General features: G+C 45.7%; 1 protein-coding gene and 1 long non-coding RNA gene across 2 annotated transcripts in view; both read right to left on the bottom strand.

Moving 5' to 3' along the window:
* Positions 1-26,506, bottom strand: part of UCHL3 (ubiquitin C-terminal hydrolase L3) — a gene marked incomplete at its 5' end in the record, with an annotated part of 156,971 nt that overhangs the window by 3,668 nt on the left and 126,797 nt on the right. Inside the window, 3 exons of the mRNA XM_063952949.1 lie at positions 1,849-1,907; positions 3,456-3,531; positions 25,914-25,987. Of these exons, the coding sequence (XP_063809019.1) occupies positions 1,849-1,907; positions 3,456-3,531; positions 25,914-25,987 (209 nt within the window). The remainder of the gene's footprint in view (positions 1-1,848; positions 1,908-3,455; positions 3,532-25,913; positions 25,988-26,506) is intronic.
* LOC135050763 (uncharacterized) lies at positions 18,643-19,540 on the bottom strand. Its single transcript, XR_010241797.1, has 3 exons — positions 19,361-19,540; positions 19,090-19,230; positions 18,643-18,828 (listed from the first exon to the last, which is right to left on the bottom strand). It is a non-coding gene; the product is annotated as an uncharacterized LOC135050763 (long non-coding RNA).

The following is a 26,506-nucleotide window of genomic DNA, read 5'->3' as shown; positions in this document are numbered from 1 at the left end:
ACAGGGACAATATGTGGCTGCAATGGCACAGGAGGCCCCACAGGGGGCGTGAGACACAAGCGTAGTCAGCATATTTGAAAAAGCTGCCCAAGGAGGGTCTTGATTGACCACAGGTGCCACAGATTGACTGGGAGATGTGACAGCACTGCATGCGGATGTCCCACCCTGTGTAGCAGACATCATGTGGGATGTAGCCTTAGGATGTAATAGTACAATATAGCCAGACAAACGAACCCCCCCCCTCCCCCAGCAAATAATCCCCTGTGTTTTGTGACAGTAAATACAGATAACAGACAGAGGATATAAGCAGTGTGGGGTGACTGAAAAACACAGTAAGAAATACAAACAGTATACCCTGTGTAGCACTATATATTATATGGGGTTCACTATGGTATGCTGGCGGTCGGGCTCCCGGCGACCAGCATACCGGCGCCAGGAGCCCGACCGCCGGCTTACCGACAGTGTGGCGAACGCAAATGAGCACCTTGCGGGCTCGCTGCGCTCGCCACGCTACGGGCACAGTGGCGCGCTACGCTATTTTATTCTCCCTCCAGGGGGGTCGTGGACCCCCACGAGGGAGAATAAGTGTCGGTATGCCGGCTGTCGGTATTCCGGCGCCGGTATAATGTGCGCCGGGATCCCGTCAGTCGGCATACTGAAGACCACCCATTATATGAGACCCTGACGCACCTAATTCCCCAGGGTACAGAATATAGTGACAGCAAATGTATGATACAGAAGAGTGGAATCCACACAGCAGCTATAGGCATACTCAGTCACAAGTACAATGCAGGAATTATCACATATAACAATAAAACTGCACTGGAATAGTAATTACATACAGATATGTATGTATACAGATATAACAATGCACAGTAAACACTGGATGTATATCACAGAATACTTGTACTAAATATTCAGATAGCAGTACACTTGTTCTTAACTAACACTGTCTAAAATGACATGTAGAATACTTAAGTGTCTGTAAATGCACAGCGCTGATGATACAGGCGGATTTACAGAGGAGACAGTACCCAGCAGTCCCGGAGATCAGCCCAGCTATGTAATGGTGCCATAATCTCTTCAGGGAGTGTGGGAGAGAGAGATGCAGCTCCAGGGCGGGAACACCAGCAGTAGATGGTGCCCAGAGCTGGGGGAGGAGCTACAGGTCAGCACCTTATCCCCTCTGCTGGACTTCACCACCGGGTACTGTGGAGCCTTTTGCAAATGGATTTGAAAAAATCCGACCTGTGCTCCTTGCCCTGGTGGATATAGGCTTCCTGTGCGACCCAGTGTCAACGCCAGCGGTGCCGTCCGTCTCCTGGGACTGCGACCGGATTGCGATTTACCTTACCTCCCCCCTTCAAGTGCAGCCACGCGATTCTGGAGAATAACAGCTGTGGTGTGCCTGAAGAAAACTGGTGGGTCTCCGCTGCAAGTAGCCGGGAACCAGGCCGCGGGAGTATGCAGCGCCGCTGAGGAAGGTGGTGGAGCCACATCACAACATGTCATAAAGTTATAGAAAGTGCTGCGGCCCTTGAAGTCTTCTAAAAAAGCTCTTTTCAGGGCTGCCTAGCGCAGCGCCGCCTGTTAGTGACCTGCACTGTAGGCACCAACTTACAAACTGAGCTCCAGTGACTGGAGACGGGGCTATAGCGGAGTCGGTGCAGTGCATCCTGGGAACAGTCAAAGCTTTAGCCTGTTGGTTCCTCGGATCAAGACACAACTCTACACCCCGATGTTATTCCCTGTGGAATACCAGTGTACCCCGCTGCAGAAAAAGAAAATACAAAAAAAGGATATTTAAAGCACTTGAAAAAATCATTGTAAGTTAGATGATGTCCTTACTTCTAACAATGTGTCCTCACTAGTGCGTCCGTGATTTACCGGAAAAGGCTTGCTTCCATCTGAGATAAAAAGTAAACACATAATGAATGACATTTATTAAGTCAACATGAAGCAACTGTCAAAAACACTCTCTGATCATATTCTGCCTTTTCCAACCAAGAAACATTGTACCCAACTATTGTGAAACAATTATTTTTTTTCTTTAAATTTGCAACATAGAAACAGAATTTGACGGCAGATAAGAACCACTTGGCCCATCTAGTCTGCCACTTTTTTTTTTATCCTTCAGGTAATCTCAACCCTTTTTGAACCTTTTTTCTTTGTAAGGATATTTATATGCCTATCCCAAGCATGTTTACATTGCACTACAGTCTTAGCCTCTACCACCTGATGGAAGGCTATTCCACTTATCCACTACCCTTTCTGTGAAGTAATTTTTCCTTAAATTTCCCCTGAACCTGCCTCCCTCCAGTTTCAGTGTATGTCCTCAAGTTCTAATACTTCTCCTCCTTTGAAGAATGTTTCCCTTCTGAACTTTGTTAAGACCCTTGCTATATTTGAAAGTTTCTATCATGTCTCCCCTTTCCCTTCTCTGCTCCAAACTAAACATGTTAAGATCTTTTAGCCTTTCCGGGTAAGTTTTGTGATGTAGGCCATGCGCCATACTAGCTCTTCTTTGTACACTCTCTAATGTATTTATAGCCTTCTGGAGATATGGTCTCCAGAACTGGACACAGAATTCCAGATGCAAGTATATGCAAGTATAGCAATAACACTTAATTGAAACAACTTCTGAGATACTCAGTGGTGCAGCCAAGTGCAATCTGCTGATTTATCAGCCATAGCAGGGAGCAGGGTGACGGACGTGCTCGTCAACAGAATAATGCTTCTTTCAGACCGCAAATGCCGGATCCTACCCGGTAAGACAAACGTGTACTTACCGGGTGGGATCCGGCATTTGCGCTCCGCTGCTGGCTTTCCGACCCGGCAATATACCGGGTCGGTTGCCATAGCAGCGGAAGGAGCAGCAGCAGCAGGGGCGGGGGTGGAGGCGGCGTCGGGAGATGAGCTCATCTCCTGCGCCGCCTCTCCCTATGCTGTGAATGGGAACCGTGTCCTATTAGCCCCGATAAACCAGCTTATTAGTGGGGCAGGCAAAACCAAATCCCCAGAAACAGCCCTGTAATTCAAGTGAAAACAGCGCTGTTTCTAGCTAAAACACATAGGTTTGCGGGAGAAAGGGCATGAGCGTTTCAAATAACGTCCATTTTTCACAACCAATGTTTTACCGCAGCTTAAAGGATACAGCCTTCATTGGAGTCACAGGTGATGAAACATATAAAATGACACAAAAAACCCTAAACTTGTGTTGTGTGTCAACCATTTCTATGCTGACCTTTTGACCATGTCAACCATATGGTGTCCACCTACTGACTGCCTATCTAATAATTGTAGATCTTCTACACCACTCCCCCCTTACTGACAGGGAAGGAAAGTCAATGCTACAGCATACTGTACATTTACATTTAGAGCGTTGTGTGCTGCCACCTTTATGGAAACAGTTTGGAGAAAGCAGATTTCCATTTTTAATGTAAACAAAAAATTACCTAGCTCATAAAGATGACCTTGTTGATGGACAAAAGCAATGAAGTGTAGGTCTACTTTATCATCTATATTGGGTGCCTGTGAAAAGAAGTAAAATGACATGTAAACCACACTTATATTTACATATAATCTTTTTATTGAATGTAGACATAACAGCTGGTTACAGCAAACCTGTCAATATAAAATCCAATAAAAGCATTAAGCTGTACGCACAGAGGAGCACAAAAGCATTTTGGGACAAGCTAAATTGCTCCTGTGGCATCTCTCATTCTAGATATCTCATAAGTCAGAGGTTCTCAAGGCACCTCAAAGTCCAGGTTTTAAGTATATCCAAGGCTCAGCACAGATGGTTAAATCAAATTGACTGAAGTACCGATTAAGTCACCTGTGGCCAAGCATGGATATACTTCAAACCTGGACTGTTGGGGTGCCTTGAGGACAGCGTTTGAGAACCTCTGTCATAAGTATTAAAAAATATTTTAATCTATATGAAATGCTGTACTTTCAGAATCCCAACTCCACAGGCCCACTCCCACAGAAGCACAGCCTGGAAAACAACTATCACCGCTGAAAAACTGTGGTGGATGGGAAACCTAAGGTATAGCATTATCCTCATTAATTATTCTTGTCTGATTGCATATTGTGTTTCTCAAACTATGGCAAAAGCGTGCTTTTGGTATGTTTTGGCAGTACTCATAACATACATACATATAATAGGATTTTAATTACCTACCAGTAAATCCTTTTCTTGTAGTCCGTAGAGGATGCTGGGGTCCACATTAGTACCATGGGGTATAGATTGGTCCCTTGGGAGCCATGGGCACTTTAAGAGTTTAATAGTGTGGGCTGGCTGCTCCCTCTATGCCCCTCCTACCAGACTCAGTCTAGAAACTGTGCCCGAGGAGATGGGACATCTTCGAGAGAAGGATTATACACAGATATTGGTGATATTCATACCAGCTCACACATAAAAGGCATGTCAAGCCAACGAAGCTTGAACACTCAGCAACTGCTGAAACATTACTTACCACGTAACAATGCAGTACTCAACTAAAACGAAGTTGTACTGAACCAAATAACGTTTGCAGGAAAAGAAGCGCTGGGCAGGCGCCCAGCATCCTCTACGGACTACGAGAAAAGGATTTACCGGTAGGTAACAAAATCCTATTTTTTTTTTTTTTTACGTCCTAGAGGATGCTGGGGTCCACATTAGTACCATGGGGATGCACCAAAGCTCCCAGAACGGGAGGGAGAGCACGGAGGTTCCTGCAGAACTGATTGAGTGAACTTTAGATCATCAGAGACCAAAGTATCGAACTTGTAAAACTTTGCAAATGTGTTCGACCCAGGCCAAGTTGCAGCTCGGCAAAGTTACACTGCCGAGACACCCCCAGCAGCTGCCGAGGAAGACCCCACCTTACGAGTAGAGGGGCCCTAACAGATTTTGAACACGGCAGTCCTGCTGTAGAATAAGCGTGCTGGATAGTGAACCTAATTCAGCAAGAAATAGTCTGCTTAGAAGCAGGACACCCAATTTTCTTGGGATCGTATAGGACAACAGAGAGTCCGACTTTCTGTGACGAGAAGTTCTCTTCACATATATCTTTAGAGCTCTTACAACACCCAAGGACTTTGATGTGATTGAGGAGTCAGTAGCCACTGGCACCACAATAGGTTGGTTGATATGAAATGCTGACACAACATTCGGAAGAAACTGCTGACATGTCCGGAGCTCAGCTCTATCTTCATGGAAGATCAAGGGCTTTTACAGGATAAAGCCCCCAACTCGGACATGCGTCTAGCAGAAGCTAAGGTCAACAACGTGACCGCCTTCCATGTAAGAAATTAGACCTCAACCTCCTGTAGCGGCTCAAACCAATCCGACTGGAGGAACTGCAACACCACGTTAAGGTCCCAAGGCGCCATAGGCGGTACAAAGGGAGGTTGGATGTGCAGAACTCCCTTCAAAAAAGTTTGAACCTCAGGGAGGGCAGCCAATTGTTTCTGAAAGAAAATGGACAGAGCCGAAATCTGGACCTTCACAGATCCTAACCTCAGGCCCATATCCACACCTGCTTGCAGGAAGAGGAGAAAACGTTTGAGTTGAAACTCCACTGTAGGAAACTTCTTGGATTCATACCAAGAGACATATTTCTTCCAAATACGATGGTAATGTTTAGACGTTATCCCTTTCCTAGCCTGTATCAGGGTAGGAATGACCTTCTTCGGAATGCCCTTCCGAGCAAGTATCAGGCGCTCAACTTCCATGCCATCAAACGTAGCCGCGGCAAGTCTTGATAGGCGAACGGACCCTGTTGCAGCAGGTTCTCCTGAAGAGGCAGAGGCCTCGGATCTTCTTGCAGTAGATTCAGAAGGTCCGCGAACCAAGCCCTTCTTGGCCAGTCTGGGGCAATGAGGATCGCTTCAACTCTTGTTCTCCTTATGAGCTTTAGGATTCTTGGGATGAGTGGGAGTGGTGGAACCACGTACACTGACTGGAACACCCACGGAAACACCAGTGCGTCCACTGCCACTGTCTGTGGGTCCCTCGACCTGGAACAATAACGCTGAAGCTTCTTGTTGAGATGAGAGGCCATCATATGTCTATTTGGGGTAATCCCCAAATGTCTGTTATTTCTTTGAACACCTCCGGATGGAGACCCCACTCCCCTGGATGGAGATCGTGTCTGCTGAGGAAGTCTGCTTCCCAGTTGTCTACTCCCGGAATGAAGATGGCTGATAGCGCCAACGCGTGCTTCTCTGTCCAGAGGAGTATTCTTGTCACCTCTGACATTGCCGCTCTGCTCTTCGTTCCGCCTTGCCGGTTTATGTAAGCCACTGTTGTTACGTTGTCCGACTGCACTTGAATGGCCCGATTTCTTAGAGGTGGGGCCGCCTGAAGAATACCGTTGTAGACGGCTCTTAGTTCCAGGATGTTGATGGGCAGGCAGGCTTCCAGGCTTGACCACCGTCCTTGGAAGGTTACTCCTTGAGTGACTGCTCCCCAGCCCCGAAGTCTCGCATCCGTGGTTAGAAGGACCCAGTCCTGAATCCCAAACCTGCGGCCCTTCAGGAGGTGAGGCAATTGGAGCCACCAGAGGAGTGAAATCCTGGCCTTTGGCGACAGACAAATTCTCTGGTACATGTGGAGATGAGATCCTGACCACTTGTCCAGGAGATCCAGTTGGAAGGTCCGAGCGTGGAACCTCCCGTACTGGAGATCCTCGTAAGAGGCCACCATCTTTCCCAATAGGCGAATGCATTGATGAACCGACACCCTGGCTGGCTTTAGGACATCCCGGACCATAGCTTGCATCACCAATGCTTTTTCCTGCGGAAGAAACACCTTCTGCACTTCCGTATCCAGGATCATTCCCAGAAAGGACAACTTCTGGGTTGGTTCCAAATGTGACTTTGTAAGGTTCAGAATCCAACCATGACTCCTGAGGAGGCGTGTTGTGAGAACAATGGACTGCAGCATTTTCTCCTTGGACGATGCCTTTATCAGCAGATCGTCCAGATATGGAATGATGTTCACACCCTGTTTGCGGAGGAGAACCATAATTTCTGCCATCACCTTGGTAAACACCCTTGGTGCTGTGGAGAGGCCAAATGGCAGGGCCTGGAACTGAAAATGACAGTCCAGCAATGCGAAACGGAGATAAGCCTGATGCGGCAGCCAGATCGGAATGTGGAGGTACGCATCCATGATATCCAGTAATGCCAGGAATTCCCCCTCTTCCAGACCTGATATCACCGCCCTGAGAGACTCCATCTTGAACTTGAACTCCTTTAGAAAGGGGTTCAATGATTTTAGATTCAGAATGGGCCTGACCGAACCATCCGGTTTCGGTACCACGAAAAAGTTCGAATAGTAACCTTTGTTCTGCATGTGAGGTGGCACTGGCACAATGACCTGTGCCTCCACCAGTTTTTGGACAGCGTCTTGTAGTACAGTGCTGTCTGTCAACAGAGTTGGTAAGCCTGATTTGAAAAAGAGATGAGGGAGACTTTGAAATTCCAGCCTGTATCCCTGGTATACAATATCTATCACCCAGGGATCCAGGCTGGACGATACCCAGACCTGACTGAAATGTCTGAGTCTCGCTCTCACTGGCCCCACCTCCAGGCTGCGCGGTCCACCGTCATGCGGAGGACTTTGGCGTACCTGAAGCAGGCTTTTGTTCCTGGGAACCTGCAGGTTTCTTGGACTTAACTTGACTTCCCCTAAGGAAGGTTCTGGCCTTTCTAGGCTTGTTAGGCCGAAAGGACTGCGTTGCAGATAAAGAGAAGGATTTCTTCGGAGCAGGTGCTGCTGAGGGATGAAACTGAGATTTACCCGCTGTAGCCGTGGATATCCACGCGTCTAGAGCTTCAACAAAAGAGAGCCTGTCCTGTATAGGGTAGGGACTCCACACTGATTCTGGATTCTGCGTCGGTCGACCACTGGCGCAGCCACAGTCCCCGACGAGCTGAAACAGACATGGAAGATATTCCCGCAGCCATGGAACCCAGGTCTTTCATGGATTCTACCATAAAACTTGCTGAATCATGTATATTGCGTAAATATAATGCAACATCATCCCTATCCATCGTATCCAAATCCTCAAGCAAGGCAGCAGACCACATTACTATTGCCTTTGCAATCCATACGGTAGCAATAGTGGGACGTAACATGGCCCCTGAAGCAGTGTACATTGATTTAAGAGTGTTATCAGTTTTTCTATCAGCCGGCTCCTTTAAAGCTGTAGATTCTGCAACAGGCAAAACCACCTTCTTTGAGAGTCTGGACACAGATGCATCAACAATCGGCGGGTTTTCCCTTTTTTTCCCTATCCTCCTCAGGGAAAGGAAACGCCACCTGCACCCTTTTAGGGACCTTGAATTTTTTCTCAGAGTTTACCCATGCTTTTTCCAATATAGCATTCAATTCCTTTGACGCAGGGAAGGTTAGCGAGGCTTTTTTATTTTCAGTGAAAAAAGCCTCCTCAACCTGCTCAGGTGTGGTATAATTAACATTCAACACATCCCTGATAGCCATTATCAACAATTGCACCCCCTTTGCAAGAGATGGAGACCCCCGCAACACATCACCATCACCGTCTGTGGTGTCAGAATCGGTATCCGTGTCGTCTTGTGTGACATGCACAAGCGCACGTTTGTGGGGGTATATAGCGGGGCGTCATGAGGTACCAGAAACCGGCCATACTGCCATAGAGCTCTGTAATACCTGGGTTACAGATTCATTACTTGCAACCCTGTCAGTAATCTGAGAAATCCAAGATTTGATAGAGGAAAACCACTCAGGCTCCCTTGCTGGTATCTGTGCTAAACCAGTGCTATCCTAATTACATGGAATGGGATCATCCTGGGAGGATAAAACCTCTGCAGCATATGACACAGTGTCCCTGGACATAGCTAAAGGAGACCACCAAACACTCCACACACACACACACACACACACACACACACACACACACACACGTGAGGGCAGACAGAGGTTCCCCCCCAAGAATGGCAAGAGAGACACAGAGACTGGAGCCAACCCACACACAGCGCTTTTAGCAAAGGGAGACACCTTGTCAGCGCTGACTGTGCACCTTAATAGGACAGGGCCCTGTGATGAAGTCCAAGTGACGAAACGCGTTGGAAGACCTGTACTTACCTCATACTCAGATAAGGAAAAATCTGCTTACTTGTTCTTATTGTAGTTTTTATACATTCATTTTTAAGTGTTTTAGTTCAGCTGAGATTGTATTGTTGTCCCATTTTATATATATGTCTTTTTATGTCTCATTTTTATGGTAATAAATAGTTTTTTTATATTTATTATTGGCAATTGTACTTTATTGAGAGACACCGTTGGTCGCTAACTATCCCTCATCCCCCCCTTTACAAATGTATGTATGTATGTATGTATGTATGTATGTACACACACACAGACATACAGACATACATACCACAGTATATATACACATACCCTCCAACATGACCCGCCCCACTAGGTACAAAATGCTCTGTTTCTGGACTTCCCTCTTAATTTATTATTTCCATCACCTGTGAAGAAACAGCTTTCTTATCATTTAACTAGTTCAACACAGGTGATGGAAATCATAAATTAAGAGGGAAGTCCTGAAACGGAGCATGTTGTACCTAGTGGGGCGGGTCATGTTGGAGGGTCTGCATATATACATACATATATATACTGAATGACAAGGTTATCAGCTGCCTGCCCTGCTCATGTAATTTGCTGCTTATGCAGTCACATCATTGCTGTGCAGACTGCCTTTTAAAAGCAGGTACAAATTGATTGCTGATTGCAGGGTGTGCAAGACAGAACATTTGAGTGACTGAACATGGAATGAACTCCGGATGCAAAGCTGTGAGAAACTGCAATCAACACTTTTGTGTTTGGGAAATGCTGAAAGACAGGCTGCAAAACTACTGGCCTAAATCCTTAAATAGCTACACAAACTGGCCTTATGTGAACTTGCTCCTGTAACCAATGCTCTAGATTTTAGGCTTTATGGGGTATATGCAATTGCGGTCGAATTCCCGAAAATGTCGAAAAACGGGACATTTTTGCCCCCCAAAAAAAATCGACAATGCAATTCAGTACTTTTCGTCAAAAAAACGGACTTTCCAAATTCGACTTTTTGAAATCAGAGATTTGACAAATTCGAAATTTCTGCAATGGTACAAATGCGGCATTTCGACAAAAGTATATTCAATTGAAGATTGTAAATTCGACAACAGTGCTTTTTGACAGAAAATTCCTAATTTTCAATCCGCCTCACTTTGCTGGCGGAATCTAATAAAAAAAATTTAAAACATGTTTTTTTGTGTGTTTTTTTTTATTGGTAATAGCATATCTATTTATATTAGAAGGGATTAGGTACTTGGTTTGTCTATTTTATATATTTTTTAAAATATTTTTTTTATTTTTATGGAATGGGTTAAAAATCAGAAGAAAAAAATGCGTGGGGTCCCCCCTCCTAAGCATAACCAGCCTCGGGCTCTTTGAGCCGGTCCTGGTTGTAAAAATACGGGGGGAAAAATGACAGGGCATCCCCCGTATTTTTAGAACCAGCACCGGGCTCTGCGTCCGGTCCTGGTGCCAAAAATACGGGGGACAAAAAGCGTAGGGGTCCCCCGAATTTTTGGAACCAGCACCAGGCTCCACTAGCTGGGGAGATAATGCCACAGCCGGGGGACACTTTGATATTGGTCCCTGCGGCCGTGCCATTAAAACCCCAACTAGTCACCCCTGGCCGGGGTACCCTGGAGGAGTGGGGACCCCTTCAATCAAGGGCTTCCCCCCTCCAGCCACCCAAGGGCCAGGGGTGAAGCCCGAGGCTGTCCCCCCCATCCATGGGCTGCGGATGGGAGGCTGATAGCCTTTTGTGAAATTAAAGAATATTGTTTTTTTGCAGCAGAACTACAAGTCCCAGCAAGCCTCCCCCGCAAGCTGGTACTTGGAGAACCACAAGTACCAGCATGCGGGGGGAAACGGGCCCGCTGGTACCTGTAGTTCTACTGCAAAAAAAAATACCCAAATAAAAACAGGACACGTACACCTTGAAAGTACAACTTTATTACATACATGTCGACACACACACATACTTACCTATGTTGACACGACGTTCGGTCCTCTTGTCCAAGTAGAATCCACGGGGTGTACCTGAAAATAAAATTATACTCACCTAAATCCAGTGTCCAGTGATATTTGTAATCCACGTACTTGGCAAAATAAAAAAAACGCATTTACCCGATCCACACGGACTGAAAGGGGTCCCATGTTTACACATGGGACCCCTTTCCCCGAATGCTGACACCCCCTGTGACTCCTGTCACAGAAGGTCCCTACAGGCAATCAGGGAGCGCCACGTGCTGGCACTCTCCTGATTCCCTATGCGCGTCTGAGCTGGCAGACAGCGCATCGCACAGCACCTCCATTAGTTTCAATGGTGGGAACTTTGCGGTCAGGGGTGGGGTTACCCGCGGTCAGCGGCTGACCTCACCGCTGACCGCAAAGTTCCCACCATTTAAGATAATGGAGGGGCTGTGCGATGCGCGTCTGACAGCTCCGACGCGCATACAGCCAATCAGGAGAGTGCCACGACGTGGCGCTCCCTGATTGGCTGAAGGGACCTTCTGTGACAGCAGTCACGGGGGGTCTCTGCATTCGGGGAAAGGGGTCCCATGTGTAAACATGGGACCCCTTTCAGTCCGTGTGGATCGGGTAAATGCGTTTTTTTGTTTTGCCAAGTACGTGGATCACAAATATCACTGGACACTAGATTTAGGTGAGTATTAAGTTTATTTTCAGGTACCCCGACGACATTGGAGACGTGGCAGTCGGCGTGTCAACATAGGTAAGTATGTATGTGTCGGCATGTGTGAAATAAAGTTGTATTTTCACGGTGTGCGTGTCCTGTTTTTATTTGGGTATTTTTTTTGCAGAAGAACTACAGGTACCAGCGGGCCAGTTTCCCCCCGCATGCTGGTACTTGTGGTTCTCCAAGTACCAGCTTGCGAGGGGGAGGCTTGCTGGGACTTGTAGTTCTTCTGCAAAAAACAATATTTCTTTCATTTTTACACATGGCTATCAGCCCCCCATCCGCAGCCCTTGGATGGGGGGGGGGGGGGACGGGACAGCCTGGGGCTTCACCCCTGGCCCTTAGGTGGCTGGGGGGGGCCCCTTGATTGAAGGGGTCCCCACTCCTCCAGGGTACCCCGGCCAGGGGTGACTAGTTGGGTATTTAGTGCCACGGCCGCAGGGAGCGGTATAACAGTGTCCCCCGGCTGTGGCATTATCTGTCCAGCTAGTGGAGCCCGGTGCTGGTACAAAAAATACGGGGGACCCGTACTCTTTTTGTCCCCTGTATTTTTTGCACCAGGACCAGGCGCAGAGCCCGGTGCTGGTTGTTAAAATACGGGGGATCCCCTGTCATTTTTTACCCCGTATTTTGGCAACCAGGACCGGCTCAAAGAGCCTGAGGCTGGTTATGCTTAGGAAGGGGGGACCCCACGCAATTTTTTTTCGGGTTTTTTACCGTTTTTTTTTAATTTTTAAAAATCGAATCAAAATCCGTCAATTGGCCCGTTTTTCGACAGCAGGACTGTCGAATCCGTTTTTTATATAATGTGTCGAATTCCGGCACCCGCCGGCCGGAATTCGACGGTCGAATTGTGTCGAATTAAAAAACGGGCGAAAAATTGCCGCAATTTGCCCGGAATTGCATATACCCCTATATCTTGCATAGTGGAAGGTATGCCTTAGATGGTATTTCTATACAAGGTATGTGTTAAGCAACAAATTAACTTATTGCTGAAAATTATGTAGATATTAGAATATATTAGAACTTAAACGAGTTTTGTGAACTTACTAAAGCATGGGACTATCTGCCAATTACTTCTTACAAAGTACACTGAAATCCTAGGTGACACATAGGGGGTAATTCAGAGTTGATCGCAACAGCAAATTTGTTAGCAGTTGGGCAAAACCATGTGCACTGCAGGTGTGGCAGATATAACATGTGCAGAGAGAGTTAGATTTGGGTGGGTTATTTTGTTTCTGTGAGGAGTAATAATAAATACTGGCTGCTTTATTTTTACACTGCAATTTAGATTTCAGTTTGAACACACCCCACCCAAATCTAACTCTCTCTGTACATGTTATACTGTATCTGCTCCCCCTGCAGTGCACATGGTTTTGCCCAACTGCTAACAAACTTGCTGCTGCGATCAACTCTGAATTACCCACACAGGGTGAGATTCAATTGTTTTCCACACTCCAGCACCCGCTCACAAGCAGCAATTCAATGTTTTTCGACGACGGCCGCAATAACATCATTTCAGCTCACTACCCCCTGGGGAGGCGAGCTAAAAATGCGCTGTCCAAACAGCACTCTTCACGATCGCGCACAGCACTATGATCAGGTTTAGCTGCTTTTACACGGCTAAACCAGACCTCTATGGGCACAATCAGCTCGAAAACCAGATAAAATTGAACATCGCCACTTTAGATGGGAGATTGGACACGATAATAATGTGAATACCGCCCAAAGTGTCTCTACCTTAAACTAAGGAGTGCTGTATTTCATAAAAGCTTTTCTTACTAACATGGAAACAATTACATATCTTGTTTATTTACAGTAGACTATGGGGTATATGCAATTCTGGCCGAATTGCGTCTTTTTTTCGTCCGTTTTAGGATTCGACTGTACTCGACAGCCGAAACCCTCCAACCGGGACCATGAATTCGACATATTCAATACAAAACGCATTCGACACTCCCCTTGTCGAATAACTGACCAATCGTCGAGTAGTGGGCATCCTGGATTCGACTTCCCGCCGTTTGGAGCCCTTTATAGGGCTTGTTTGCTGCGTGCTCAGCAGCCATTTTATGAACCTTCAGAGTGAGGTGGAGGTGCTGCAGAGCTAGCAAATTGGTTGTTTGCTGTGGTATCGTTTGGACACCCAGCAGGCTTTAATCCAGGACGGACAGGAGATCTGTTACCCTGGAGGAGAGTCGTTTTTGGAGCGATTTCTACATTTGTAGGCAAGTACCACATGTGGTCTGGCGTTGCATGTATGAGTTTGTGTAGTGGGGGGGGGGGGTGCCATGAGGTGTACATGTGGCTTTGCTTTGGGGTGTTTGGGGTATGTATATGTGTGCAGGTATGTGTATATAGCTCCTGCTTGTATTGCTGCATGTTTTTGTTTTTTGGAGGTTTGTGTTTGGGGGTAGTTTTTCACGTTTTTGTTTCTTTTCATAAAATGTTTTTTGGGTCATGCTTTTGCATTGGTGCACCTCCAGCATGTGCAGGAATGATTTTTGTCTTGTTTGGGGTGATTTTAGACCGTGTCGGTATCCACCATGTGGTCGACAGGTGATGTTGTTTGTTTTCAAAACATGTTTTTTGGATCCTATTTTAGCACTGGTGCATCCCTGAACATGCTGGAGGTACTTTTTGGCTTGTTTGGGGTGATTTTCATTGTGTTTGTATCAGCCATGTGGTCGACATGTGATGTTGTTTGTTTCCAAAACATGTTTTTTTGCTCCTATTTTAGCACTGGTGTACCTCCAGCATGTGCAGGAATGATTTTTGGCTTGTTTGGGGTGATTTTAGACCGTGTCGATATCTGCCATGTGGTCGACATGTGTCGTTGTTTGTTTCCAAAACATGTTTTTTTGCTCCTATTTCAGCACTGGTGCATCCCTGCACATGCTGGAGGTAATTTTGGCCTTGTTTGGGTTGACTTTGACTGTGTCGGTATCTGCCATGTGGCCGACATGTGGTGTAGATTGTTTCCAAAACATGTTTTTTGCTCCTACTTTAGCACTGGTTGACCTCCCGCATGTGCAGGGATGCTTTTTGGCTTGTTTTGGGGTGATTTTAGAGTGTGTCGGTTTCTGCCATGTGGCCGACGTGTCGTTGTTTGTTCCCAAAACATGTTTTTTTGCTCCTATTTTAGCACTGGTGCATCCCTGCACATGCTGGCTGTAATTGTGGCCTTGTTTGGGATGACTTTGACTGTGTCGGTATCTGCCATGTGGCCGACGTGCTGTAGTTTTTTCCAAAACATGTTTTTTTTGCTTCTTTTTTTAGCACTGGTTGACATCCAGCATATGCAGGGATGCTTGTACAGGGGTTTTGGCTTGTTTGGCTGAGGTTTTTTTAAATTTTTCATTTTTTTTGGGTTGTGTTTGGTCCTGCTTGAGCACTGGGGTCCCAGCAGCATGACGTGTGGTTGCATGTAATTAAGTAATGTGTGTGAAATTTGTAAAAATACGTTTTTTTTTGCTTTTTACAACAGAGATGTCCAGGGACAAGTGGCCCCGATCCCCCCCTTCCCCCCACACCTTAGAAGCATTTTCCCTGCACAGCAATGAGGAGTGGGAGCCGACCCAGGAGGAGGATACGACCGACCAGGCATGCAGTGAACAGCCGCGGTCGTCAAGGGACCAAAGACAGAAGCAAAAGAAAAAGAAAAGGCCTAGACAGGTAAATACTGACAACACCTGCAGACACAATAGCATCCAACTTGACACACCCTAGTTTGCGCACTGCCATGCACACCTACAGGTATCTTTGCGCACTGCCAGGGATACTGACACTCACAGGTACATACCGATCTTATTAAATGCATGTTTTTTTATATCCATAAAGGCAAGAAGCCAGCCAGAGGATCAGTCAGAGGAGGAAGCCTCTGGTGAAGACGCAGGACAGAAGAGGCCGCGTGGACCCAGATACACTGAGGCGGAAAACTGTGCCCTAGTGGATGGCGTCGACAGGTTCTACGACGTTCTGTATGGACCAAGGGCACAGACCACAGCAGCTAAGACCAAGCGAAACATCTGGGATGCCATTGCGAGACAAGTCACTGCAGTATCTGGAAACCGCCGGAGCACCAGAAACTGCATGAAGCGGTACAGTGATTGCCGCAGACAGACCAAGAAGAAGATGGGGATGCAGCGCCGACATGAGACAGCTACGGGAGGTGGTCCGGCTCTCAATCTGAAGTGGCTACCCTGGGAGAACGTTATTAAAAGGCGCATGAACCCTGTCATGGTCCAAGGAGTTCGCGGAGGTGTGGACTCTAGCCATCCTGCTGGCTTTCCCGAGGAGGAAGAACCGCCCAGAAGACGGAAGACAAGCAGTCCAAAAGGAGGCCCGATGGTAAGAATACATTCAGATGAGCTGCACTAATCTTTTTTTTTTCTTTTTTTTCTTTGCTAATGTGTTTGTTCTTTTTCCCCAGACACGCCTGCCCAGAGGACATTACCTGCGCGCAGGACATCGGCTGCGCGGACCATCACCTGCGCAGCAGGCATCGGCAGCGCGCAGATCCTCACCTGCGCGCCACACATCGTCAGGACGCAGAAAGTCACCTGCGCGCCAGACATAATCAGCGCGCAGACCATCACCTGCGCGCCAGACATCAGCGCGCAGAATGTCACCTGTGCGCCAGACACCGTCGGCGACCACACCACCAGCTGGGCGCCAAACTACATCTCCTGCGCGCAGGCCATCACCAGCTCGTCATCTCTCCAGGAGCTCTGGGACTGTGACCGAAGAACCTCAACAAGACAGTACCATTGTGGACCCATCACCCGAACTGTTTGAGTCTACAGGGTTAACGGACGAGACTTTTCTTGGGTTTGAAGACAGCCGTGCAGACGTATCCAGCCATACCCTTGAAAAGTCTCCAGAATTGAGGACAAGTGAAGCTCCTGGAGCAGCGGCACCACCGGATGGAGAAGGTTTTTATTTTGTTTTGGGAGGGGGGGGGGGGGGGGGGGAGTCGCCGGACTTGCGTCGGGGATTGGTTCCTTCTTCAGGCCGGATCTCCTACAGGATTCGTCGGACGACGAGGTGGAAGTGCAGCAGTCCGCTGTTTCTACATCCCTGTGTGAGTATTTATCAAATTGTGAGCCTTCAAACAAATGTATGAATGTGTATACTAATTTCTAATTTTCTTTTCAGCTTCACAAATGCAATTGGTGGCAGACGTCCAGCAAGGGCAGGATCCCTCAAATATTCAGAGGGTAAACACCCTTGCAGCAGAGATGAATGTCAGCCAGGATAGTTTTCGGGTTGTCGTTGGAACCAGACTGGACGCCATTGAGAAGACAATGGAGAAGATGGCAAACGGTTTGGTTGACATGCAAAAGGCTCTTGCCGACAGCACGGTAGAAACGCAAAAGACCAGACGAGAAGATCACAGGGAGACTATGGACATCCTTCACGTTCTGGCCACATCCATCAACCGGCTGGTGGACAACACATCATGCCTGGCACACAGCGTTGACAACATGTTGGAGAGCCATCGACATTCCGCATCCAGCCAACAGATCATCGCAACAACGCTACAGATGATCTATGATAAGCTCCCAGAGCCAGCTCAACAACACGCTGGTGAACCACCACATCCGCCACCACAACGCCTCCTGCCCTTGCTCCACCACGATCCTGGTATGGACGGTCACAGCTGTACCAAGGATATACAGGGATGTACCACCCCTACCAGATGCCTCCACCACCGGCTGCCACGTCTACACCAGCACAGCCACCGAAGCCAATTCAACACACCCCACAGCCGCCCAGGGCATCGACGCCACATCAAGAGGAAGAAGAGGATCCGGATGGCCAACAACCACCATAAGCCCGGTCGTATTGTTTTATTATTTACTCTTGTTTCCCTTTCTCCCCCTGCCATTAGTTTTTTTATTTTCTTAATATTGTCTTATATGTGTGTTGGGCTCCCCCACCCCCGACCGGATACTACCAAGGAGCTTTATGTCTAGACATACATGCGCGGGCATGTATGCGGGCGCGTGTGGTAACTGATGAAAGCTCCTTGTGGTTACATGTATGATGGGCCAAAGAGCTATTCTGATACCACTTTTTTTTTTTTTTTTTAAAAACCTCCTTTTTGTATTGGTGTAAAATAGGCTTTCACTGTTGTGTGAATTTACTATTCACTAGTGTTTATTTTTGGCTTCTTCATAGGATTGGGTGGAAAATTTAAGTGGACGGCGTAGTTCGTGTTGTGCGTACCAAGGTGAGTAAAGCCATGTTTCAATGTATATATTCAAGAAACTTTGGACCGCCTGCACTTGGGGAACAACACAGTCCAGCAATGGGTCATGCTGGGCTGTGTGGTTCCCCAAGTGCAGGCGTGTCAAAGTGCTGACCACTGACACCACTCTGCCACTTTGGACCGCCTGCACTTGGGGAACAACACAGTCCAGCAATGGGTCATGCTGGGCTGTGTGGTTCCCCAAGTGCAGGCGTGTCAAAGTGCTGACCACTGACACCACTCTGCCACTTTGGACCGCCTGCACTTGGGGAACAACACAGTCCAGCAATGGGTCATGCTGGGCTGTGTGGTTCCCCAAGTGCAGGCGTGTCAAAGTGCTGACCACTGACACCACTCTGCCACTTTGGACCGCCTGCACTTGGGGAACAAAACAGTCCAGCAATGGGTCATGCTGGGCTGTATGGGTCCACAAATGTTCTTGGGAAAGAAATGAACATGACATCAATAGTGTCTTTACTTAATATGAATTTTTTTTTATTTCACAGATCTCTACACAAGAAAAGAATGTAAAGAACACACACTACTTTTTTTGTTTTTATTACATTATTTTTTTAATAAATTTTTTTTTTCAATTCTTCAATAAATTTTTTAAATGAGAAGTTTTGTGTGGTTTTTCTTTACATTATTAGTTGATAAAATGTAAAATAGTGTATTTCAGAGATGCAGTGGTATTATGGTAGGTTGCCCATGGTACAGCAGGGGGACTGTCTTGTCCCTTGACATCCACGCTGGTAGCTGCACCTTGGGAAGGATACTCCGCAAGACCTGTGGAAGAGAATAGTATGGTGTCATCCAAAGACAAGGTACAAGCAACACTTGAACACAAGCAGGTTACATTGGCCTTTGTCCCAAATGCAACCCTCCCGCACTTGAGAAACTACACATCCAAGCATGCCCTGACACAGCGTAAGCATTGCTGTGTCAGGGCATGATTGGATATGCAGTTTTGCAAATGCCGGAGGGCCGCAGTTGGGACATGCCTGGGTTACTTTTAGACAAGAGGGAGTTTTGGGCAATACATCTCACCTGAGGGGGGGGGGGATGTCTGCAACATGGCGGAGGTTCAGGTCCACATCCCAAGTAGGTCACCCATGGTACAGCAGGGGAACTGTCCGGTCCCTTCATCCACGCTGGTTCCTGCAAATCGGGAAGGATACTCCACAAGACCTGCGGAAGAGAATAAGGAGGTAATTTGAGAGTGTTTCTTCCACCCTGGGAAAGAACAAAAGGTCCCAGCAACACTGCGCATATACACAGGTTACTCAGACAAGATGGCGTTTTGGCCAATACATCTCACCTGAAAGAGTGACTCTAACATGGCGGTGGTTCAGGTCCACATCACAAGTAGGACATCCATGGTGGAGTGGGGTAAACTGGTCCAATACTGGAGTGGTTTTGCAGAAGTGTATCCTGGGTAAAACTGTTGAAGCATGGGTACATTCCCCTCAGCAGAGTGAAGAAAAAAATATTCTTTTTAAAAATCTATAAAAAAATACTTGCGAGTCAAAGATAGACAATCCAAGTACATAATCCCTTCTAATAAAAATAGATATGCTATTAGCAATAAAAAAAACAAAAAACAAAAACATGTTTTTAATTTTTTTTATTAGATTCCGCCAGCAAAGTGAGGCGGAATGAAATTGATGGAATTACTGTCGAAAAGCACTGTTGTCGAATCGACAATCTTCAATTGAATATACTTTTGTCGAAAAGCCGCATTTTGACCATTGCAGACATGTCGAATTTTGAAAATGTCGACTTACAAAAAGTCGAATCTGAAACGGCAGGTATTTTGACGAAAAGTACTGTATTGCATGGTCGAATCCAATTCGACAGGTTTTTTTTTGTCGAAAATGCCCCGTTTTTCGACTTTCGCGACAATTCGACCGGAATTGCATATACCCCTATACTTGTGTTATCATTATGTAATATAGCCAAGTCATGAAAATCTAAAAATATTAATAAAATCTGGTGTAAAGCCTTAAAACTGTGTCCACTTACAGCACGGGCTTTGATAAAGATTGATCATACCACTGGAGGAAAAGGTTAATAAAGCAATTACAGTTTCAAGAAAAAGTATGTGAACCCTTTGGAATTTCCTGGATTTGTGCATAAATTGGTCATAAAATGTGTTCTGATCTTCATCTAAGTCACAACAATAGACAAACACAGTCTGCTGAAACTAATACCACACAAACAATTACATGTTCTCATATTTTTATTGAAAGACAGGCTGCAAAACCACTGGCCAAAATACTTAAATAGCTACAAAAACTGACCTTATGTGAACTTGCTCCTAGATTTTAGGCTTTATATCTTGCATAGTGGAAGGTATGCCTTAGATCACAGGTTCTCAAACTCGGTCCTCAGGACCCCACACAGTGCATGTTTTGCAGGTAACCCAGCAGGTGCACAGGTGTATTAATTACTCACTGACACATTTTAAGAGGTCCACAGGTGGAGCTAATTATTTCACTTGCGAAAACATGCACTGTGTGGGGTCCTGAGGACCGAGTTTGAGAATCTGTGCCTTAGATAGTATTTCTATACAAGGTATGTGTTAAGCAGTAAATTAACTTATTGCTGAAAATTATGTAGATATTAGAATATATTAGAACTTAAACTAAGAGTTTTGTGAACTTACTAAAGCATGGAACTATCTGCCAATTTCTTCTTACAAAGTACACTGAAATCCCACATTCACAGTGCAGGGTGGATAAAGTATGTGAACCCCTAGTCTAATGACTTCTCCAAGAGCTAATTTGAGTCAGCCAACCTGGAGCCCAATCAATGAGACGAGATTGGAGGTGTTGGTTAAAGCTGCCCTGCCCTATAAAAAACACACACCAGTTTTGAGTTTGCAATTCTCAAGAAGCATTGCCTGATGTGAACCATGCCTCGCAGAAAAGAGCTCTCAGAAGACCTACGATTAAGAATTGTTAACTTGCATAAAGCTGGAAAGTGTTACAAAAGTATCTCTAAAAGCCTTGATGTTAATCAGTCCACGGTAAGCCAAATTTTCTATAAATGGAGAAAGTTCAGGACTGTTGCAACTCTCCCTAGGAGTGGGCGTCCTGTAAAGATGACTGCAAGAGCACAGTGCAGAATGCTCATTGAGGTGAAGAAGAATCCTAGAGTGTCAGCTAAAGACTTACAGAAATCTCTGGCACATGCTAACATCTCTGTTGACGAATCTACCATACGTAAAACACTGAACAAGAATGGAGTTCATGGGAGGATACCACGGAAGAAGCCACTGCTGTCCAAAAAAAAAAAACATTGCTGCAGGTCTGAAGTTTGCAAAAGAGCACCTGAATGTTCCAGAGCACTACTGGCAAAATATTCTGTGGACAGATGAAACCAAACTTGAGTTGTTTGGAAGGAACACACAACACTATGTGTGGAGAAAAAAAAGGCACAGCACAACATCATCAAAACCTCATCCCAACTGCGAAGTATGGTGAGGGGGCATACTGGTTTGGGGCTGCTTTGCTGCCTCAGGGCCTGGACAGATTGCTATCATCGATGGAAAAATGAATTCCCAAGTTTATCAAGACATTTTGCAGGAGAACATAAGGCCATCTGTCCACCAATTGAAGCTCAACAGAAGATGGGTGATGCAACAGGACAAACGACCCAAAGCACAGAAGTAGACCAACAACAGAATGGCTTCAACAGAAGAAAATACACCTTCCGGAGTGGCCCAGTCAGAGTCCTGACCTCAACCCAATTGACATGCTGTGGCATGACCTCGAGAGCGCAATTCACACCAGACAACCCAAGAATATTGCTGAACTGAAACAGTTTTGTAAAGAGGAATGGTCCAAAATTCCCACTGACCGTTGTGCAGGTCTGATATGCAACTATAGGAAATGTAGGGTTGAGGTTATTGCTGCCAAAGGAGGGTCAACCAGTTATTAAATCCAAGGGTTCACATACTTTGTCCACCCTGCACTGTGAATGTTTACATGGTGTGTTCAATAAAAACATGAGAACATATAATTGTTTGTGAGGTATTAGTTTCAGCAGACTGTGTGTGTGTCTATTGTTGTGACTAAGATGAAGATTAGAACATATTTTATGACCAATCCAAGGGTTCACATACTTTTTCATGCAACTGTATATAAAAATTTCAGGAAATACACAAGCTACAGTATGTAATGTGTACTCCCAGGATATGATTCCAAGACTGTTTTCCAGATCACAAATTACTGTTATGAGGTCACGGGGTGGGTTGGGGTGTGTGGGTGTGTGTGTGTGCTCACATTTTCTCTCTCTCCGGTATTTGTCAAATACCCGCCTAGGACTTTTTATGAATAGAAAAGGATCAAATTCAAATAAAACAAAATAAAGTAGTGACACCCACCTTAATTTAATGATGCTGGAATGGGAGAGGTCTGGGTGTTAGAACGTTACATCTATGGATTTAACACTTTCTGTAGTTTATGGTGTTACTGGGACTAAGTGCCACATCTTGGACGAGATGAAGAAAGACTTTCAAAAGGTTTGTACAGGTTGAGTATCCCTTATTCAAAATGTTTGGGACCAGAGGTATTTTGGATATTGGATTTTTCCGTATTTTGGAATAATTGCATACCATAATGAGATATCATGGTGATGGGACCTAAATCTAAGCACAGAATACATTTATGTTTCATATACACCTTATACACACAGCCTGAAGGTCATTTAATACAATATTTTTAATAACTGTGTATTAAACAAAGTTTGTGTACATTGAGCCATCAAAAAACAAAGGTTTCACTGTCTCACTCTCGCACAAAAAAGTCCGTATTTCGGATAATTTGGATATTAAATACTCAACCTGTATTAGAAAGTCACTTGTTATTCCAACGTTTCGGAGTGCTAAGCACCTTTGTCAAGGTGTAACATATATACACACAGATAAAACTTTAAACAACCTGCTTAATATAGTGTAGTTGCAGGGTGGGGCCTCCATGGCTCGGACTTGTTTTTCCAGCACATCCCACAGATGCTCAATTGGACCTCTTAAAGCTACCTTTAAAACAACATCCACATGAATGCCAGGACCTAATGTTTCCCAGTAGAACATTACCCAGAGCCGGATCGGACGTCCAGGTGCCCCCACACAAATATTGCCCTGGACGACTACCAATACCATATGTCCATATGATGTAAAAGAAACCCAGCCGTTCACATGACCTTCCAGTGCTCTATGGTCCAAGTTCTGGTGCTCAAGTGCCTATTGCATTGGAGGTGAACACGGGATAGCATGGGCACTCCGACTGGTCTCCAGCTAAGCAAGCTACAATGCACTGTGCTCTGACACCTATCATAGCCATCAACTTTTTCTGCAATTTGTGCTACAGTAGTTCTTCTGTGGGACTGGACCGGATGGACTAGCCTTCAGGGTTCACTACGGCTGGCCGGCGGTCGGGCTCCCGGCGACCAGCATACCAGCGCCGGGAGCCCGACCGCCGGCTTACCGACAGTGTGGCGAGCGCAAATGAGCCCCTTGCGGGCTCGCTGCGCTCGCCACGCTACGGCACGGTGGCACGCTACGCGCGCCACACTATTTTATTCTCCCTCTATGGGGGTCGTGGACCCCCACAAGGGAAAATAAGTGTCGGTATGCCGGCGGTCGGGCTCCCGGCGCCGGTATACTGAGCGCCGGGAGCCCGACTGCCGGCATACAGAAGACCACCCAGCCTTCACTCATGTGTGCATCAATGAGACTTGGACACCCATGACCCTGTGTCCTTTTTGGATCACTTTTGCCCATTTTTCCTGCTTTCAACACATCAACGTCAAAAACAGACAGTTCACTTGCTGTCTAATATATCCCACCTGTTGAAAGGTGCCATTGTAATGAGATAATCAATGTTATTCACTTTACCGGTCAGATAATGTTATGGCTCATTTATTTATTACCAGTTATTTATATAGCGCACACATATACCGCAGCGCTTTACAGAAAATATTTGGCCATTCACATCGGTTCCTGCCCCAGTGGAGCTTACAATCTATGGGGTCATTCCGAGTTGATCGCTCGCTAGCAGCTTTTAGCAGCCGTTCAAACGCTATGCCGCCGCCCACTGGGAGTGTATTTTACCTTAGCAGAAGTGCAAATGTTTTTATCGCAGAGACCCTGCAAAAAAAAATTGTGTAATTTCAGAGTAGCTCAAAACCTACTCGGCGCTTGCGATCACTTCAGACTATTCAGTTCCGGATTTGACATCACACACCCGCCCAGCGTTCGCCCAGCCACGCCTGCGTTTTTTTCAAACACTCCCTGAAAACGGTCAGTTGCCACCCAGAAACTCCCACTTCATGTCAATTACTCTGCAGCAACCAATGCTACTGAAATGCTTCGCTAGACCCTGTGCAAAACTGCATCGTTCATTGTGCCCGTACGTCGCGCATGCGCAGAACTGCCGTTTTTTAGCCTGATCGCTGCGCAGCGAACAAATGCAGATAGCGATCAACACGGAATGACCACCTATATTCCCTACCACATGTACACAAGCACACATTCATACTAGGGTTAATTTGTGTTGGGATCCAATTGACCTACCAGCATATTTTTGGACTTTGGAAGGAAACCAGAGTACCCGGAGGAAACCCACGTAAGTACAGGGAGAATATACAAACTCCGCACAGGTACAGTTAGAGCCATGGTTAGAATCGAACCCATAACCTCAGTGCTGTGAGGCAGTAATTCTAACCATTACACCATCCGTACAGTACACATACATATATTTTCTTACCAGTTATTTATATAGCACACACATTCCGCAGCGCTTTACTGAGGTACACCTTGATGAAGTCTTGTGGATGAAACGCATTGGATGTATCACGTTTGACTCTCCACTTTTAAAGATAAGCAGCGCTCTCTTATCCCAGAATTTTATTAACGTTTTATATCTTGGTTTTTATATTTTCATGTTTTATGGTTCTAGCTTTTACCTAGTACTGAAATACTCTGTACCCTCCATTTTTTATCCCACCTTAGTATATAATTTTATACATCTACCTAAATACATTTTTTGTTATATTTTATCATGCCGTATCTTCATATTGATATACATGTACTCAGACACCGTTGGTCGCTGTCCCCCTATCCCCCCTTCCATATATATATATTTATATATATATACATACACACATACATACATAATGGCTAAGCAGACTACATAAACAGGCATTTTCTTAATGACACCTCCGAACTCATCATAAAGCGGCTTTATGTAATAAAGTTCCTCTCTTCCAGCAGGCTTTAAAGGCACACACACACACACACACACACACACACACACACACACACACACACACACACACACACACACACACACCAGCCGCCTCCTCTGTCAGGTCAATCAGCCACATTCTCCACAGCATATTGGTTTCTCCTTTATGGGGACTCCCAACAGCAGTGTGTGTCTTTACAGAAAAAACTGCCATACTGTGAACACAATAATATAATGAAATGGTCAATAAATAGTAAAAATTTACTAACACTTGTTTAACTAGTTTGTTATTCGTTGGCCAATGTGATGTCTGCTAAATAAGTTTGGTACGAAATACTGGCGGTCAGAATACAGACAGATGAATCCCGATGGTCACAATGCAGACCCACCCCTCACGCAGCCTAACCCTAACCATCCCCTAGTGCAGCCTAACCCTCCGCCTATTGCCTAACCTTCACACTCACCTTTGGGATTCTAACTTACATTCCCTGCTAAATATGTATTAACAGTACTGAACTATCTTAACTGGACATTCTGATCCCTTATGCAGTCTGTAATTCAGACTGCAAAATAGAATAAAAATTGGGATATAAATATTAGAATATTTTGATTCACACTTACATCAGATTGATTGCTCTGTTTTTGCCAGCGGGTGAAGTAATGAAAGTCATAGAGCAGTGACAGGAACTCTCCATCTAAAACATGAAAAATGGAATAAGCACCTTTTTCCGTCTTTAAATGGAGTGTGCCTACTGTACGTTAAATATTAGAAAAAGACACTATAGATAAAAAGAAAACCACATATAGGCACATAAATGAATGTATCGTCTATACTCTACAGGGGCAAACACAGGATTTCCAGAGTGGGGTTTCCCACTTTTTGACTTTAGAGTGAGTGTGGCCCCCCCATGAAGAGGGCATAATTGGTATGTAACAGACGATATAGCCCGCCTCATACAAAGTGCAGTGTATGTAATATAACAGACATACTGTATACAGGGCCAGCGATCACCGTACACTGTTAGATGTGACAGTAGGGACTGCCCGCATTCGCTGAATGGTTGTTTTTTTCTGGATGTGGACACCATTTCACAATCTATGTTCCCTGCTCTGTGGAGCACTTGCGCAATTCTGGGAGTCTGGAGGAGTGGTGGAAGAACTTGGACATATATGTACAAAATGGTCTCCTTATACACTGCACAGTGTATGTTATA

Source organism: Pseudophryne corroboree, chromosome 2 (assembly GCF_028390025.1).
Source record: "Pseudophryne corroboree isolate aPseCor3 chromosome 2, aPseCor3.hap2, whole genome shotgun sequence".
Classification (NCBI taxonomy): Eukaryota; Metazoa; Chordata; class Amphibia; order Anura; family Myobatrachidae; genus Pseudophryne; species Pseudophryne corroboree.
The sequence above is the reverse complement of the archived record's forward strand: the minus strand, read 5'-3'. Positions and strand labels throughout refer to the sequence as shown.